The sequence below is a fragment of the Oncorhynchus keta genome, chromosome 20, assembly GCF_023373465.1.
Source record: "Oncorhynchus keta strain PuntledgeMale-10-30-2019 chromosome 20, Oket_V2, whole genome shotgun sequence".
Taxonomy (NCBI): Eukaryota; Metazoa; Chordata; class Actinopteri; order Salmoniformes; family Salmonidae; genus Oncorhynchus; species Oncorhynchus keta.
In genome coordinates, this window is record NC_068440.1 from 17,319,985 (window position 1) to 17,338,214 (window position 18,230).

At 44.4% G+C, this 18,230-nt stretch overlaps 1 protein-coding gene across 11 annotated transcripts in view; it reads right to left on the bottom strand.

Annotated features, from left to right (window-relative positions):
• Positions 1-18,230, bottom strand: part of LOC118398965 (receptor-type tyrosine-protein phosphatase U-like) — a 305,732-nt gene that overhangs the window by 53,844 nt on the left and 233,658 nt on the right. For all 11 annotated transcript variants that reach the window (XM_052472190.1, XM_052472185.1, XM_052472195.1 and 8 more), the window contains 3 exons: positions 15,940-16,141; positions 4,375-4,477; positions 3,435-3,726 (listed from right to left, as the gene is read on the bottom strand). In XM_052472190.1, the coding sequence (XP_052328150.1) occupies positions 3,435-3,726; positions 4,375-4,477; positions 15,940-16,141 (597 nt within the window). The remainder of the gene's footprint in view (positions 1-3,434; positions 3,727-4,374; positions 4,478-15,939; positions 16,142-18,230) is intronic.

Below are 18,230 nucleotides of genomic sequence, written 5' to 3' on the forward strand. Positions count from 1 at the left end.
AAGCTCATACCCAGCCAATCACGGTGATACCAGAGACACATTATCAAATGAAGATTAGAACATGCTAAATCAAGTATTTAATCTAATCTGGGCTCTGAGATTGGAGTCAGAACCCTTTCACCTCAGCGCCTACTAACTTACCTTTTTTAAATGAAAACCTGTTTTCCGAGTGGGTCTGTTTCCGCCAAACTCTTAGTCATGGAGATAGAAGTTGCCTTTACCCACAATTCTCAGATTATTACAGTCCCATCTGCTGATATGTCATGTGTCACCTCTGTCAAGGTTGACATGACTCGGACTCTCAGCACTTTTTGGCATAAAAACGCAAATCCAAAATGGCACCCTGTTCCCTATATAGTGCACTACTTTTGACCCTGGTCAAATGTAATTTGGACTTCTACTGACTGCTGATGACACCTCCTTGCCTGATATGTTCCGATGTTATTTATAGAATGATCCTCAGATATGATATGCCAATATTTTCAGCCGATATCAGAGGTTGAGTGGCAGGTAGCACCTGTCACAATAGTGTACAGGAGCATTTCAAGATCCTGAAGCTGACTATGCTGTTCACTATCATTAATATTGCATCTACAGAGAATTGGGGAACGGGTCAATTGATTTGAGGCGATTCCATGCGAGAAATTGCCAAGAAACTGAAGATCTCGTATAATGCTGTGTACTACTCCCTTCACAGCACAAATCAAACTGGCTCTAACCAGAATAGAAAGAGGAGTGGGAGGTCCCGGTGCACAACTGAGAAAGAGGACAAGTACATTAGTGTCTAGTTTGAGAAACAGACGCCTCACAAGTGCTCAACTGGCAGCTTCATTAAATAGTACCCGCAAAACACCAGTCTCGATGTCAACAGTGAAGAGGCGCCTCTGGGATGCTGACCTTCTAGGCAGAAATGAAAAGAAAAAGCTATATCTCAGACTGGCAAATAAAAATAAAAGATTAAGATGGGCAAAAGGTCACAGACACTGGACAGAGGAACTCTGCCTAGAAGGCCAACATCACGGAGTCGCCTCTTCAACTGTTGACGTTATGACTGGTGTTTTGCGGGTACTATTTAATGAAGCTGCCAGTTGAGCACTTGTGAGGCGTCTGTTTCTCAAACTAGACACTCTAATGTACTTGTTCTCTTGCCTCCCGCTCCTCTTTCTATTCTGGTTAGAGCCAGATTGCGTTGTTCTGTGAACTGAACAGTACACAGCCTTGTACGAGATCTTCAGTTTCTTGGCAATTTCTCGCATCAAATAGCCTTCATTTCTCAGAACAAGAACAGAGTTTCAGAAGAAAGCTCTTTAATTCTGGCCATTTTGAGCCTGTAATTGAACCCACAAATGCTGATGCGCCAGATAATCAACTAGTCTCAAGGCCAGTTTTATTGCTTCTTTAAATCAGAACAACAGTTTTTAGCTGTGCTAACATAATTGTAAAATGGTTTTCTAATTATCAATTAGCCTTTTAAAAAGATAAACTTTGATTAGCTAACACAACGTGCCATTGGAACACAGGAGTGATGGTTGCTGATAATGGGCCTCTGTACGCCTATGTAAATATTCCATTAAAAATCATCCGTTTCCAGCTACAATAGCCATTAACAACATTAACAATATCTACAGTGTATTTCTGATCAATTTAATGTTATTTTAACAAAAAATTAGCTTTTCTTTCAAAAACAAGGACATCTCTAAGTGACCCTAAACTTTTGACTTGATTAACACTTTTTTGGTTACTACATGATTCCATATGTGTTAATTTATAGTTTTGATGTCTTCACTATTATTCTACAATGTAGAACATAGTAAAATAAAGAAAAAAACTTGGAATGATTGTGTCCAAACTTTTGACTGGTACTGTATATTCGAGTCAGCCTAGATTGCGATGAGTGTGTGTGTGTGTGTCTGTGCGCTTCAGTGTTTTATAAAGAACTGATTGCACCAATCTAGCTGTCTTTCAAGCTCCAGTAAAGACATATCTGTCAAAGTAATTACAGTTCCATTCAGTGGCAGCAGAAGCTCTCAGAGCCATGGTTCTGGAAACCCACAGCTAATTATCTTGAATAATTGTCAAATAAATAAATCATGTGCTTTCCCCATTTTTACAGAGACAGTGAACAAGCACACACACACACACACACACACACACACACACACACACACACACACACACACACACACACACACACACACACACACACACACACACACACACACACACACACACACACACCACACACACCACACACACCACAAATCCAGGCTGACTCGAAAAGCCACGTTTTATAAACAGATTGAGAAACTGCTCAGGGCAGACAGAGAAACAATCATTTACATGAATTATAATATTCCAATGTTGTTATGAGCTGCCGTGTCAGGATGAAATAGTGTGGTGGCTGTATCTCTAACTCAGGTAAATACACAACTATAATAACACCACAGTAATAATGACACACACACACACACACACACACACACACACACACACACACACACACACACACACACACACACACACACACACACACACACACACACACACACACACACACACACACACACACACACAAAATACATTCAATTGGGTATTAAGGGGGGAGTCATTGGCTTTAATGACTAATAGTTAAGAGAGACAGGAGACTACTATCAGATTGTGATTCAGAGGGACAGAGACACTGAGGGTAAGTACTTAACTTTAGCCAAGTGACGTTAGTCATACCAGCCTTACAACCTATGGAGCATTATCCTTAACTTCAGCCTGTAGAGCTTTACCCCTACTGCATCTAGGAAGCACATGTTTGACCAGTTCTGCCCTGTGACTCTCTCTGATGCATTTTGACCCAGGAGTTTGCAGTACAACTATCGACGACACAGTTTCCAATCTGCCTTGATGCACACCTTATATTAAATATTTGTTATAAATCTGTAGCTACCAGAGTCATATAGTCATATATACTGTACATATGAGGCATGATAACCAACTCTTTGCAGCCAGGCAGAACATACTGTAGTCATTTATCTCCATATGGGCTTCATGATTTAAACAGCATTTATTTAGTCACACCTGGGGCCCTACTTTCCTCTGTTAATCTATGCTTGAGTATCATTTCAGACTTTCCTCTCGACAGACTTTCCAGCAGGCTCTGAGAGGGGACAGGCAGAGAGAAGGCAAGGGAAGGGAGAAGGAAAGACACAGAGGGAGAGAGAGTTGGGCCAAAACAGCCTGAGTTTCAGAGCTGAAGGTCCTTTCTGCTACAACCAGCCATGCACAGTGTTACTTTCGCAATTCAATAACACTTGATTTGTTCAAAGGGACTGCAGCTTAGTCTGGTCCCCTGATCTGTTTGTGCTGTCTTGCATCCTCCTATGGCATGTTTGGCAAAGACTCCAGACTTGACTCCGGCTTTAAAGACAGGTCTATAAACTCACCCCTCTGAAGTTGCTTATAGCCTGGAAGAAGACTAGGTAGTTCTTGGAGGGGTCCAGGGGAGTGTTCCAGTAGCCGTTATAGGTGTGGTTGTCCCCTACGGTGAACGGAGTGGCCTCAGGGAGACTGGAGGGGGGCAGCTCAGCTGTGTAGTAGTGAGGCGTCCCCTTAGACTGGGCCTCCACCTGGGACGCTGGCACAGGGAAACAGTCTGAACCGCTACCCAGCTCCCTCCTTCTCCTCCTCCTGATCCGCCTAGAACCGTCCTCTTCTACTACCACCACCTGGTATGCACTGGGGGGAGAGGAATGACAACAGACCGATAGGTGATAACTACGCTGGAAACAGTTGCCGATCTTAAAGGGGCAATCTGCAGTTGTTAAATCCATTTTTGGACTTGTAAAGGTGATATACGTACCCATTGATTCGTGAAAATATAACTTAGAAATGCCTCATGTGCTTAGTTCAACTGTCGTACCTCATCAGAATCCAAAACAGAAGCTTGTTTTACGACAATGCTTATAAACAAAGTAAATGTAAACAAACACTGTATAACCTCAAAACATGGTTAAGACTATAATTTTGATATCTCAGATGGTCAGTCATTGCATCTATAGCCCTGTGTATGAATTTGAGAATGTTTACATTTTTCCAGGCCCATCCCTAAGCTTTATACTGAAACAGTGGTGAAATGCTTTATTGTTGTTTCAACTCTGGATGGCCCCTTTAAGGTTACCAAAGACACTTCATGATTATATAAAGGTGAAATAAAATAAGAAACACAAATAAAATGTGGAATCATTGGAATAAACAATGACATGTTTATTCCAATGACATGTTTCTCCATAACACTATTTTTTATAAGTGCTACAGTGAGCAACGTAGTAGACATGAGTGACAGTTGCGTGAGGTCTATTACTGTGATTAATACTGTGATTGTACCTGACTGGTGCTCCTCTGCCCAACGCAGGTCTCAGCAGCACAGTGATGGTACTCTCTGACTCACTGAGTGGGGCTGGGACATCCTCATAGTCAAACACTGGGGCTGGCAGAGGGAGCAGAGAGGGGGAGGGAAAGGGGGGTGGGGGTTAAGATGTAGAAGAGGGAGAGAAAGAGGTGGAGCAGGGAAGTGAGGGTGTGTGAGAGAATAAGAGACAGAGAAAGAGAAAGAAAATGAGAGAGTAAATAACGATTAAAAATCATATACAGTCAGGTCCATAAATATTTGGACATTGACCGTTCTTATAATTTTGGCTCTGTACGCCACCACAATGGATTTGAAAGGAAACAATCGCGCAGACAAAGCGCAGACTTTCAGCTGTCATTGGAGGTTATTTACATCAAAATCGGGTGAACGGTGTAGGAATTACAGCACTTTTTACATGTGGTCCCCCCAATTTTAGGGGCTCAAAAGTAATTGGACAAACTAACATGATCATACATTAAATTGTGAGTTTTAATACTTGGTTGCAAATCCTTTGCAGTCTATGACTGCCTGAAGCCTAGAACCCATAGACATCACCAGATGCTGGGTTTCTTCCCCAGTGATGCTCGGCCAGGCCTTTACTGCAGCTGTCTTCAGTTCATGCCTGTTCTTGGGGCATTTTGCCTTCAGCAAGTGAAATGCATGCTCAATTGGATTCAGGTCATTTGATTGACTTGGCGATTGAAGAACATTCCACTTCTTGGTATTGGGTTGCTTTCGCAGTATACTTTGGGTCATTGTCCATCTGCACTGTGAAGCGCCATCCAATGAGTTTTGAAGCATTTGGCTGAATCTGAGCAGATAATATAGCTTTAAACACTCCAGAATTCCTCTTGCTGCTTTTGTCAGCAGTCACATCATTAATGCAAGGGAACCAGTTCCATTGGCAGCCATAAATGCACACGCCATAACACCACCTCCACCATGCTTCACAGATGAGGTGGTATGCTTCGGATCATGAGCAGTTCCTTCCCTTCTCCATACTCTTCTCCTCCCATCATTCTGGTACAAGTTGATCTTTGTCTCATCTGTCCATAGGATGCTGCTTCAGAACTGTACAGGGTTTTTTAGATGTTGTTTGGCAAACTAATCTGGTCTCCCTGTTTTTGAGACTTACCAATGGTTTACATCTTGTGGTAAACCCTCTGTATTTCCTCTGGTGAAGTCTTCTCTTGAATGTTGACTGACATTGATACACCTGCCTCCTGGAGGGTGTTCTTGATCTGGCCCACTGTTGTGAAGGGGTTTTTCTTCACCAGGGAAAGAGTACTTCTTCCATCAACAACAGTTGTTTTCCGTGGTCTTCTGGGCATTTTGGTGTTCGTGAGCTCACCAGTGCGTTCTTTAAAAACAAGAATGTACCACATTGTTGATTTGGACACACCTAATGTTTTTGCTATCTCTCTGGTGGGTTTGTTTTGATTTCTCAGCCTAATGATGGCTTGCTTCACTGGCAGTGACAGCTCTTTGGACTTCATGTTGAAGGTTAACAGCAACAAATTCCAAATGTAAATGCCACACTTGAAATCAACTCCAGACGTTTTATCTGCTTACTTGTAAAATAACTAATGAGGGAATAACACACAACCTGGTCATGAAACAGCTGAGCAGCCAATTGTCCAATTACTTTTGTTACCTTACAAGGGGGAGGCACATATTTTTTTAAAGCTGAAATTCCTACACCGTTCAACTGATTTGGATGTAAATACCCTCAAATTAAAGCTGAAAGTTTTCATATTCATTATTTATTTCAACTCCAATATGCTGTGTTAGACAGCTAAAATAATAATGTCCAAATACTGATGGACCTGACTGGATAGCACAGGAAGTGAGATAAAACTGTTATTCACATAGAGAGCAAGAAGGACATTCCCATAGTTATTCACAGGGACGATAAGAATCCCCTGTAATTAGGACACATCTCACAGCCACACCCCCATGAACAAGACTGTAGACTGGATCAACAATACTGTGATGAGCGCCAGTGAACACACACACACACACACACACACACACAATTGTGTTCCCATTTCTGTTTACCGTTAAAAGACAATTAGCAAGGGAGCAGCCAGGCAATAAAAAAACATGAGGTTTCATAGTAAAGAAAGATGATTATTAATCAGCTAAACCAACAGCCTCTGAAATGAAAGGTAGACTCCGCATAATGACGTTGCCACGAGCAGCACCACAGATATTGAGATTAGCAAAATACAAGACTTGGCTCTCAGAAAGTCACATGCAGTATCTGCGAATGTGCAGGGGTTCGATTCACGCTGTTTACAGCAGGGTAGACAGGGCACCAGAACAGCGGAGAAGTTGAGCCAGGCGCTTCAGTGATCTTAGTTGCTGCAGAAATTGTTACCTGGTGTTGTCTTTCATCCATTGGTCAGAAAACTATGTTAGAATATCAATGAACCCATAAACACCTCATTATAAAATGTACAAATATACACACACACGTACGAGAGCATGCATGAACATATACACCTGGCTCACACTTGGGCAGTCCTGTATTGTACCTTGAGTTTAAACCCAAATACATTATATTCGACTGAGTAATAGTTTAACATTCAACTCAGTATAGACAGCTCACATCCTGGTGTGTGTGTATGGCTGGATTCAATACCTTCAACAGCGGAATAGAAAACCAAGCCTTCGTAAATGTATAACCGAGGATGAAGGACAATGGATAGAACACACTTTAATTTATCATAATGTGTTTAAGAAGGCATGGTAGAGAAAGACATGAAAAGAGTTAAGTGGATAGGGGAGAGAGAGAGAGAGAGAGAGGAGACATTTTCAGTACTTTGTCAACTGCAGCTCACAGGTCAAGGGTCAAGCACTGACTGTGGTTCAATAGAGGAGACCTGTACAACCACACAAAAGTTAAGGAGAAAGACTGAGCCAGTGGGATTTACTTAATACTTTAAAGCCACAATCTGTAATTTGTTTTACAGTCAAATGCTTCATCAATTGAAATGCCAATGAACAGCAGTGACTATTGCAGAGTGTACCTTTAAAGGGGTGGAAAAGCCATTAATTAGCCTAAGGGTACAATCGGACACCCAGGGCTGTGACGCAGGTTGCATTCCGACCAGAAATATGACTTTCCTGAATTGGATCCTTTGTTCGTACACAACAAGGCAATTGAACTTATCCAAGAAGCTGCTCCAAGATGCCGCCGGCGGAGACACGGTATTCGGAGTGGACATCTAGTCCGACTCAGGAGGCGTGCACACCATCCACCGCTTCCGAGTATATCAAATCAAATCAAATCAAATTGTATTTGTCACATACACATGGTTAGCAGATGTTAATGCGAGTGTAGCGAAATGCTTGTGCTTCTAGTTCCGACAATGCAGTGATAACCAACAAGTAATCTAACTAACAATTCCAAAACTACTGTCTTATACACAGTGTAAGGGGATAAGGAATATGTACATAAGGATGTATGAATGAGTGATGATACAGAGCAGCATACAGTAGATGGTATCGAGTACAGTATATACATATGAGATGAGTATGTAGACAAAGTAAACAAAGTGGCATAGTTAAAGTGGCTAGTGATACATGTATGACATAAGGATGCAGTCGATGATGTAGAGTACAGTATATACGTATGCATATGAGATGAATAATGTAGGGTAAGTAACATTATATAAGGTAGCATTGTTTAAAGTGGCTAGTGATATATTTACATAATTTCCCATCAATTCCCATTATTAAAGTGGCTGGAGTTGGGTCAGTGTCAATGACAGTGTGTTGGCAGCAGCCACTCAATGTTAGTGGTGGCTGTTTAACAGTCTGATGGCCTTGAGATAGAAGCTGTTTTTCAGTCTCTCGGTCCCAGCTTTGATGCACCTGTACTGACCTCGCCTTCTGGATGATAGCGGGGTGAACAGGCAGTGGTTCGGGTGGTTAATGTCCTTGATGATCTTTATGGCCTTCCTGTAACATCGGGTGGTGTAGGTGTCCTGGAGGGCAGGTAGTTTGCCCCCGGTGATGCGTTGTGCAGACCTCACTACCCTCTGGAGAGCCTTACGGTTGAGGGCGGAGCAGTTGCCGTACCAGGCGGTGATACAGCCCGCCAGGATGCTCTCGATTGTGCATCTGTAGAAGTTTGTGAGTGCTTTTGGTGACAAGCCAAATTTCTTCAGCCTCCTGAGGTTGAAGAGGCGCTGCTGCGCCTTCTTCACGACGCTGTCAGTGTGAGTGGACCAATTCAGTTTGTCTGTGATGTGTATGCCGAGGAACTTAAAACTTGCTACCCTCTCCACTACTGTTCCATCGATGTGGATAGGGGTGTTCCCTCTGCTGTTTCCTGAAGTCCACAATCATCTCCTTAGTTTTGTTGACGTTGAGTGTGAGGTTATTTTCCTGACACCACACTCCGAGGGCCCTCACCTCCTCCCTGTAGGCCGTCTCGTCGTTGTTGGTAATCAAGCCTACCACTGTTGTGTCGTCCGCAAACTTGATGATTGAGTTGGAGGCGTGCGTGGCCACGCAGTCGTGGGTGAACAGGGAGTACAGGAGAGGGCTCAGAACGCACCCTTGTGGGGCCCCGTGTTGAGGATCAGCGGGGAGGAGATGTTGTTGCCTACCCTCACCACTTGGGGGCGGCCCGTCAGGAAGTCCAGTACCCAGTTGCACAGGGCGGGGTCGAGACCCAGGGTCTCGAGCTTGATGACGAGCTTGGAGGGTACTATGGTGTTGAATGCCGAGCTGTAGTCGATGAACAGCATTCTCACATAGGTATTTCTCTTGTCCAGGTGGGTTAGGGCAGTGTGCAGTGTGGTTGAGATTGCATCGTCTGTGGACCTATTTGGGCGGTAAGCAAATTGGAGTGGGTCTAGGGTGTCAGGTAGGGTGGAGGTGATATGGTCCTTGACTAGTCTCTCAAAGCACTTCATGATGACGGAAGTGAGTGCTACGGGGCGGTAGTCGTTTAGCTCAGTTACCTTAGCTTTCTTGGGAACAGGAACAACGGTGGCCCTCTTGAAGCATGTGGGAACAGCAGACTGGTATAGGGATTGATTGAATATGTCCGTAAACACACCGGCCAGCTGGTCTGCGCATGCTCTGAGGGCGCGGCTGGGGATGCCGTCTGGGCCTGCAGCCTTGCGAGGGTTAACACGTTTAAATGTCTTACTCACCTCGGCTGCAGTGAAGGAGAGACCGCATGTTTTCGTTGCAGGCCGTGTCAGTGGCACTGTATTGTCCTCAAAGCGGGCAAAAAGTTATTTAGTCTGCCTGGGAGCAAGACATCCTGGTCCGTGACTGGGCTGGGTTTCTTCTTGTAGTCCGTGATTGACTGTAGACCCTGCCACATGCCTCTTGTGTCTGAGCCATTGAATTGAGATTCTACTTTGTCTCTGTACTGACGCTTAGCTAGTTTAATAGCCTTGCGGAGGGAATAGCTGCATTGTTTATATTCGGACATGTTACCAGACACCTTGCCCTGATTAAAAGCAGTGGTTCGCGCTTTCAGTTTCACGCGAATGCTGCCATCAATCCACGGTTTCTGGTTTGGGAATGTTTTTATCGTTGCTATGGGAACGACATCTTCAACGCACGTTCTAATGAACTCGCACACCGAATCAGCGTTTTCGTCAATATTTCCATCTGACGCAATACGAAACATGTCCCAGTCCACGTGATGGAAGCAGTCTTGGAGTGTGGAGTCAGCTTGGTCTGACCAGCGTTGGACAGACCTCAGCGTGGGAGCCTCTTGTTTTAGCTTCTGCCTGTAGGCAGGGATCAGCAAAATGGAGTCGTGGTCAGCTTTTCCGAAAGGGGGGCGGGGCAGGGCCTTATATGTGTCGCGGAAGTTAGAGTAACAATGATCCAAGGTTTTACCACCCCTGGTTGCGCAATCGATATGCTGATAAAATTTAGGGAGTCTTTTTTTCAGATTAGCTTTGTTAAAATCCCCAGCTACAATGAATGCAGCCTCCGGATAAATGGTTTCCAGTTTGCAAAGAGTTAAATAAAGTTTGTTCAGAGCCATTGATGTGTCTGCTTGGGGGGGGATATATACGGCTGTGATTATAATCAAAGAGACTTCTCTTGGAAGATAATGCGGTCTACATTTGATTGTGAGGAATTCTAAATCAGGTGAACAGAAGGATTTGAGTTCCTGTATGTTTCCTTCATCACACCATGTCTCGTTAGTCATGAGGCATACGCCCCCGCCCCCGGCCCTCTTCTTACCAGAAAGATGTCTATTTCTGTCGGCGCTATGCGTGGAGAAACCCGTTGGCTGCACCGCATCGGATAGCGTCTTCCCAGTAAGCCATGTTTCCGTGAAGCAGAGAACGTTGCAGTCTCTGATGTCCCTCTGGAATGCCACCCTTGCTCGGATTTCGTCAACCTTGTTGTCAAGAGACTGGACATTGGCAAGAAGAATGCTGGGGAGTGGTGCGCGATGTGCCAATTTTTGGAGTCTGACCAGAACACCGCATCGTTTCCCTCTTTTTCGGAGTCGTTTCCTTGGGTCGCTGCATGCGATCCATTCCGTTGTCCTGTTTGTAAGGCAGAACACAGGATCTGCGTCGCGGAAAACATATTCAAATCAAATCAAATTTATTTATATAGCCCTTCGTACATCAGCTGATATCTCAAAGTGCTGTACAGAAACCCAGCCTAAAACCCCAAACAGCAAACAATGCAGGTGTAAAAGCACGGTGGCTAGGAAAAACTCCCTAGAAAGGCCAAAACCTAGGAAGAAACCTAGAGAGGAACCGGGCTATGTGGGGTGGCCAGTCCTCTTCTGGCTGTGCCGGGTAGAGATTATAACAGAACATGACCAAGATGTTCAAATGTTCATAAATGACCAGCATGGTCGAATAATAATAAGGCAGAACAGTTGAAACTGGAGCAGCAGCAGTCAGGTGGAATGGGGACAGCAAGGAGCCATCATGTCAGGTAGTCCTGGGGCACTGTCCTAGGGCTCAGGTCCTCCGAGAGAGAGAGAAAGAAAGAGAGAATTAGAGAGAGCATATGTGGGGTGGCCAGTCCTCTTTTGGCTGTGCCGGGTGGAGATTATAACAGAACGTGGCCAAGATGTTCAAATGTTCATAAATGACTAGCATGGTTGAATAATAGTAAGGCAGAACAGTTGAAACTGGAGCAGGAGCATGGCCAGGTGGACTGGGGACAGCAAGGAGTCATCATGTCTGGTAGTCCTATTCTTGGTCGTACTGATGGTGAGTTGACGCTGATCTTAAACCTAAGATGACCTGGGGTACTAATGTAAGAAATAACACGTAAAAAAACAAAAAACTGCATAGTTTCCTAGGAACGCGAAGCGAGGCGGCCATCTCAGTCGGCGCCGGAAGTAGACATATAACTCGCTAGTGAAGCTAGTCCCCGTCCAAACAGCCAGCTGGGTTCTCTGTACATTGAGCAGACAGGAATAAAACTCTCCGGGAAGAAGAAAGGTGTGATTGTGATATCGTACAGGAACTCAAGTCCTTTCTTTCACCAGACCTAGAATAGCTCTCAATCAAATGTTGACCGTATTACCTCCCAAGATAATTCTCTTTGGTTATAGTCACAGCCGTGTATATTACCCCTCAAGCCGATACCACAACGGTCCTCAAGGAACTACACTGAACTTTGTGCAAACTGGAAACCGAATATCCTGAGTGCGCATTTATTGTAGCTGGGGAAAACAAATTTGAGGAAAACAAAGCAAATTTGAGGAAACCGCTAAGTTCTATCAATATATTGCCTGTAGTACTCGCATTTCAAAAATTCTCTACAAATGTTACTCTCCCTTCCGGGTTGGCTAAAGGGCACCCCCGCGCCCTCCCTTCGGCAAATCAGATGACAACTCCATTCTGATCCTCACTTTCTATAGACAGAATCTCAAAAAGGAAGCACCCGTGCTAAGGTCTATGCAACGATGGTTTGACCAATCGGAATCCATGCTTCAAGATTATTTTGATCACGCGGACTGGGATATGTTCTGAGTTTCCTCTGAGAATAACATTGATGTATACACTGACACGGTGACTGAGTTCATCAGGAAGTGTATATGGGATGTTGTTCCCACTGTGACTATTAAAACCTACCCAAACCAAAACCATAAACTGAAAGCGCGAAACATCGCATTAAACCATGGCAAGGTGACTGGGAATACGGTCGCATACAAACAGTGCAGCTATGCCCTCCGTAAGACAATCAAACAGGAAGAACGTCAGTACAGTACAGAATCAAAGTGGAATCGCAATTCAACGGCTCAAACACAAGACTTATGTGGCAGGGACTCCAGAAAATCACGAATTACAAAGGGAAAACCAGCCACGTCACGGACACCAACGTCTTGTTCCCAGACAAGTTAAACACCTTCTTCGCCAGCTTTGAGGGTAACGCAGAGCCACTGAGGACTGTGAGCTCTCGTTCTCCATAGCCAACGTGATTAAGACATTTAAGCGTGTTAACCCTCCCAAGGCTGTCGGCCGAGACGACGTCACTACACGCGTCCTCGGAGTGTTTACGGACATATTCAATCTCTCCCTGTCTCAGTCTGCTGTCCTCAATTGTTTCATGACGTCCACAATTGTTCCTGTACCCAAGAAAGAAAGAAAAATAACTAAATGACTATCGCCCCATAGCACTCACATCTGTCATCATGAAGTGCTTTTAGAGGCTAGTTAGGATCACACAGTGCATTCTGAAACTATTCAGACATTTAGCTATGAGACTTGAAATTGAGCTCAGGTGCATCCTGTATCCATTGATCATCCTTGAGATGTTTCTACAACTTGACTGCAGTCCACCTGTGGTAAATTCAATTGATTGGACATTATTTGGAAAAGCACACAACTGTCTATACGACGTCCCACAGTTAACAGTGAATGTCAGAGCAAAAACCAAGCCATGAGGTCGGAGGAATTGTCCGTGGAGCTCCGAGACAGGAATGTGTCGAGGTAAGGATCTGGGGAAGGATACCAAAACATTTCTGCAGCATTGAAGGTCCCCAAGAACACCGTGGCCTCAATCATTCTTAAATGGAAGAAGTTTAGAACCACAGAGACACTTCTGTCATCAGGGAGAAGGGCCTTGGTCAGGGAGGGGACCCAGAACCCGATGGTCACTCTGACAGAGCTCCAGAATTCCTCTGTGGAGAAGGGAGAACCTTCCAGAAAGACAACCGTCTCTGCAGCACTCCACCAATCAGGCCTTTATGGTAGAGTGGCCAGACGGAAGCCACTCCTCAGTAAAAGGCACATGACAGCCTGCTTGGAGTTTGCCAAAATGCACCGAAAGACACTCAGACAATGAGAAACAAGATTATCTGGTCTGAAGAAACCAAGAATGAACTTTTTGGCCTAATGCCAAGCGTCTTGTCTGGAGGAAACTTGGCACCATCCCAACGGTGAAGCATGGTGGTGGCAGCATCATGTTGGGATGTTTTTCAGTGGCAGGGACTGAGAGACTAGTCAGGATTGAGGGAAAGATAAACAGAGCAAAGTACGGAGAGATCCTGATAAAAACCTGCTCCAGACCACTCAGGACCTCAGACTGGGGTGAAGGTTCACCTTCCAAAAGGACAACAACCCTAAGTACACAGCCAAGACAATGCAGGAGTGGATTTGTGATGAGTCTCTGAATGTCCTTGAGTTGCCCATCTTGAACCCGACCTCACATTTCTGGCGAGAACTGAAAAAGCTGGGCAGCGACGCTCCCCCTCCAACCTGACAGAACTTGAGAGAATCTGCAGAGAAGAATGGGAGAAACTCCTCAAATACACGTGTGCCAAGCTTGCAGCATCATACCCAAGAAGACTTGAGGCTGTAATCACTGCCAAAGGTTCTTCAACAAAGTAAATGGTCTGAATACTTACAGTATGTAAATGTGATATTTGTATTTTTTTTTTTATCTACACATTCGCAAACATTTCTAAAAACCTGTTTTTCCTTTGTCATTATGGGGTATTGTGTGTAGAATGATGAGGGAAAAAATAGATGTAATACATTTTAGAATGAGGCTGTAAAGTACCAAAATTTGGAACAAGTTAAGGGGTCTGAATATTTTCCGAATGCACCTTATCACCTCCACCTTACCTGACACCCAAGAGCCTTCAATTTGCATACCGCTCCAATAGATTCACAGGCTCCCTGTTCACTCATGCCTGCTTAGTCACGCACACCTCCAACTCAATCATCAGGTTTGCAGACGACAGAACAGTAATTGGCTGATTACCAAAAATGATGAAACAGCCTCCAGGGAGGAGGTGAGGTTCCTGATGGAATGGTGCTAGGAAAATAACCTCTCCCTCAACGTCAACAAAACAAAGGAGCTGATCGTGAACTTCAGGAGACAGCAGAGGGAGCACGCCCCCATCCATATCGGCAATCTGAAATGGCCCAACCACACAGATGTGTGGTGAAGAAGGCACAATAGCGAAGCCCCTAACACCCTCAAAAACTTTTACAGATGCACCATTGAGAGCATCCTGTCAGGCTGTATCACCGCCTGGTACAGCAACTGCACCGCCCGCAACCATAGGGCTCTCCAGAGGGTGGTGCAGTCTGCCCAGCGCATCACCGGGGACACCCTTTCTGACCTGCAGGACACCTACAGCACCCGATGTCACAGGAAGGCCAGAAAGATCATCAAGACATGAACCACCCTAGCCACGACCTGTTCACCCCGCTATCATCCAGAAGGCGAGGTAAGTACAGGTGATCAAAGCTGGGACAGAGAGAATGAAAAACAGCTTATATCTCAAAGCCATCAGACTTTTAAATAGCCGGCCCCCACCCAATATCATAGATGCTAATGCCCTATGTACATAATGTAGACATGGAATCACTGGTCATTTTAATGATGGAACACTGGAACACATACTGTTTTACTCATTTCATCTGTATATACTGTATTCTACTGTATTCCAGTCAATGCCACTCCAACATTTCTCATCCTAATATTTATATATCTCTTAATTCCATTATTGTACTTTTGGATAGTGTGTATTGTTGTGAATGGTTAGATACTACTGCACAGTTAAGGCTAGGAACTCATGCATTTTGCAACAACATCTGCTAAACATGAGTATGAAACCAATAAAAACTGATTTGATTTGATTTAAAACAACACGAAAATAAGTATGGGATACTTTGCAAGCTTGGTGTGTGGGAGAAGGGAACTTATCTTCTTTTAACAAGACCCAGGAATAATATCATGTATGCTCTCCAGATGCAGTAAAAAAGTATGAAAATTAATAAACAAATTAAGTAAGGTTTATGCAACATCTTTGTGTGGACCTAGCACTTGTTTCCTTCCACAGAATCTGAGCACCAGTCAGTCCCATCTCTCAGTCCAGAACAAGGAACAAGTGATCAAGTCAAACCCACAGCAACACTTCTAGTCTACCCCCATTCCCAGCCCCCAGTCTCAGCCCCAGCCTCAACCCCTAGCCTCAGCCCCCAGCCTCCGCCGTCAGCCACCAACCTCAGCCCCCAACCTGAGCCCTAACTCCAGAGGCGGTCAGCGCTCATGCCACACACCCTCACCGGAGATGTTGGTGGTGATCTCAGTGAGGGCGGTCTGCCCGAAGCCCTTGGCGGTGCGAGCTCTAACAGACACCAGGTAGGTGGTGCCGGGGTGTAGACCAGAGAACATGTGGTATGTCTCGTTCCTCAGCTTGGAGACAGTACGGCGAGGGCCTGGTACGTTGATACCCGGGTCGGATGACTCGATGCCCTGGTAACTGATCTGGAGACCGTGAACAAAACACATACAAATATGATCACAATGCTGTGTTGTAAGACTGTTGTTGCTGTAACAGATTTAGGAACAGGGAAGAAAACACAAGCCATAGAATCACAATGAGCAGTCCCTGCTTACGAACTCTGAACATAAATTAATCACAGCGAGATTTGATTCTGCTTCCTGAAATCATACAATAGGTGTTGTTGTTCGTGTTATTGTTGTTGGATGTTTTGCTGTGGGTTGTTTCAATGTTGGGAGTCAAGCAGCGATATATCTACAAATAAACAGGGGTTACTGTGCCTCTGACTGTGCCTGTGCCTGCCTGCCTTGCACCACCACCCACAGTGACTCCACCACGCAGTCCAAAATGAGATAATTTCTGAACTCAGAACGTCTCCTCTGTCACTACACAGACAACCCAATTATTTCTGCTGTTCCTCTTTTCTGCTTCACTCTCTCCTTCTCTTTCTCAGAGATCCTGTTTGCAGTGCCTCACTCACTTCTCCCTCTTCTATCATTCCTCTCACCTCTCTTATCTTTTTTTCTTTCCCTCTCTCCTCCCCCTCTCTCTTCTCTCTCTCTCTTCTCTATCCTCTCACCAGGCAGCTTTGACACATCCCAGTTTCTCATTCCCCTCTCTCCTGATTCAACCGTCTATTCTCACTCCTCCATACCGCCCCTCGTTCACTCTCTGCCAAAATTAATCTTCTCACTTCTCTTCATCTTCTCCTATAGCTTCTTTCCTTTTCCTTTCTCGATATCTTTAGTCTCTTTTCCATTTCACCTTTAATGTCTATTCCAACAGCTTCTTCCTTGCCTTTCCCTCATTCTATCTATCAGGATTTCTCAATCTCACTATTTACATGTCTCTTCCTTTTCATCACACTCTCTTTATGTCAGAGCAGACTCGTCAGGCCCAGACCTGTCTCTGTCTGGACACCTTTCATTCATTCAGCAAAGTCACCGCAGCCTGCCTGACTGCCGGATAGAGAGACAGACACATGCCAGACTGCCAGGCAGACCTATTGCATCCATGAAGAGCAGTTACATTTCTCCAACTAAACATGGTCAGAAAAGTTAAATATGACTGTGGCTTGATTGGTGTTAATAGCTAAAGTCTTTCTTTCTACTTAATGTACAGAAATCAGGTCTGTGGCAGGCGATTAGAGACATAAATACAAGTCAGTGGATGCTCCTCAGAGGAGGAAGGGGATGACCATCCTCCTCAGTGAATTTCATACTATAGTAAATATAATCACATATCACCAAATAATTGACACTGTTTTATGAAGGTCTACAGTAGCCCCAACAGCACTCTGTAGGGTAGCACTATTGAGTAGCCGGAGGACAGATACCTTCCGTCCTCCTCTTGGTACATTGACTTCAATACAAAACCTATGAGGTTCTTGGTTCTCACCCCCTTCCATTGACTTACAGTAATTATGACAACTTCTGGAGAACATCCCCAAACCTATTAGAGCTCTTGCAGCATGAACTGACATGTTTTCCACCCAATCAAAGGATCAGATATTTAATCTAGTACTGAAAGCATAAGATACAGCTAGCTAGCACTTCAATGCATAAAATGTGGTGAGTAGTTGACTCAAAGAAAGAGAGACAATAGTTGAACAGTTTTCTACAAATATTTGTTTTTAAATTAAGGAGAAGCAAGAGAGAGAGGGATTTCGTCATTAAAAAAAACGTTCAGTTTCACTTACTTAGCTAGCAAATGCAGCTGGCTAGTTTAGTTACTCAAACACCTGGCTTAAACAGAGGGCTATTAGCTAGCTGGCTATGACTAACCAACACAACACTGGAACTCTTCCAATCTAAGGTAAGCTTTTAGTTTTATTAATTTAATGCCCCCGGGGACTGCCCGTGTAAGTGCAGTTATGTTACACTGTTACATTGTAACGTGTAACTGCATGATTGTAGCAGGTTTACTAACACATTAGTTCTATTAGCTATGTTGACTAGGATGTTACTTTAGCTAATATAGGGACAAAGTTGTAGGCTGTGTGTAGCGGTTATGACATGGTTTGGCTTGGAAAGGTTTTTTCGCCTGGTCACATACAGCTGATGTTTTGTTAAT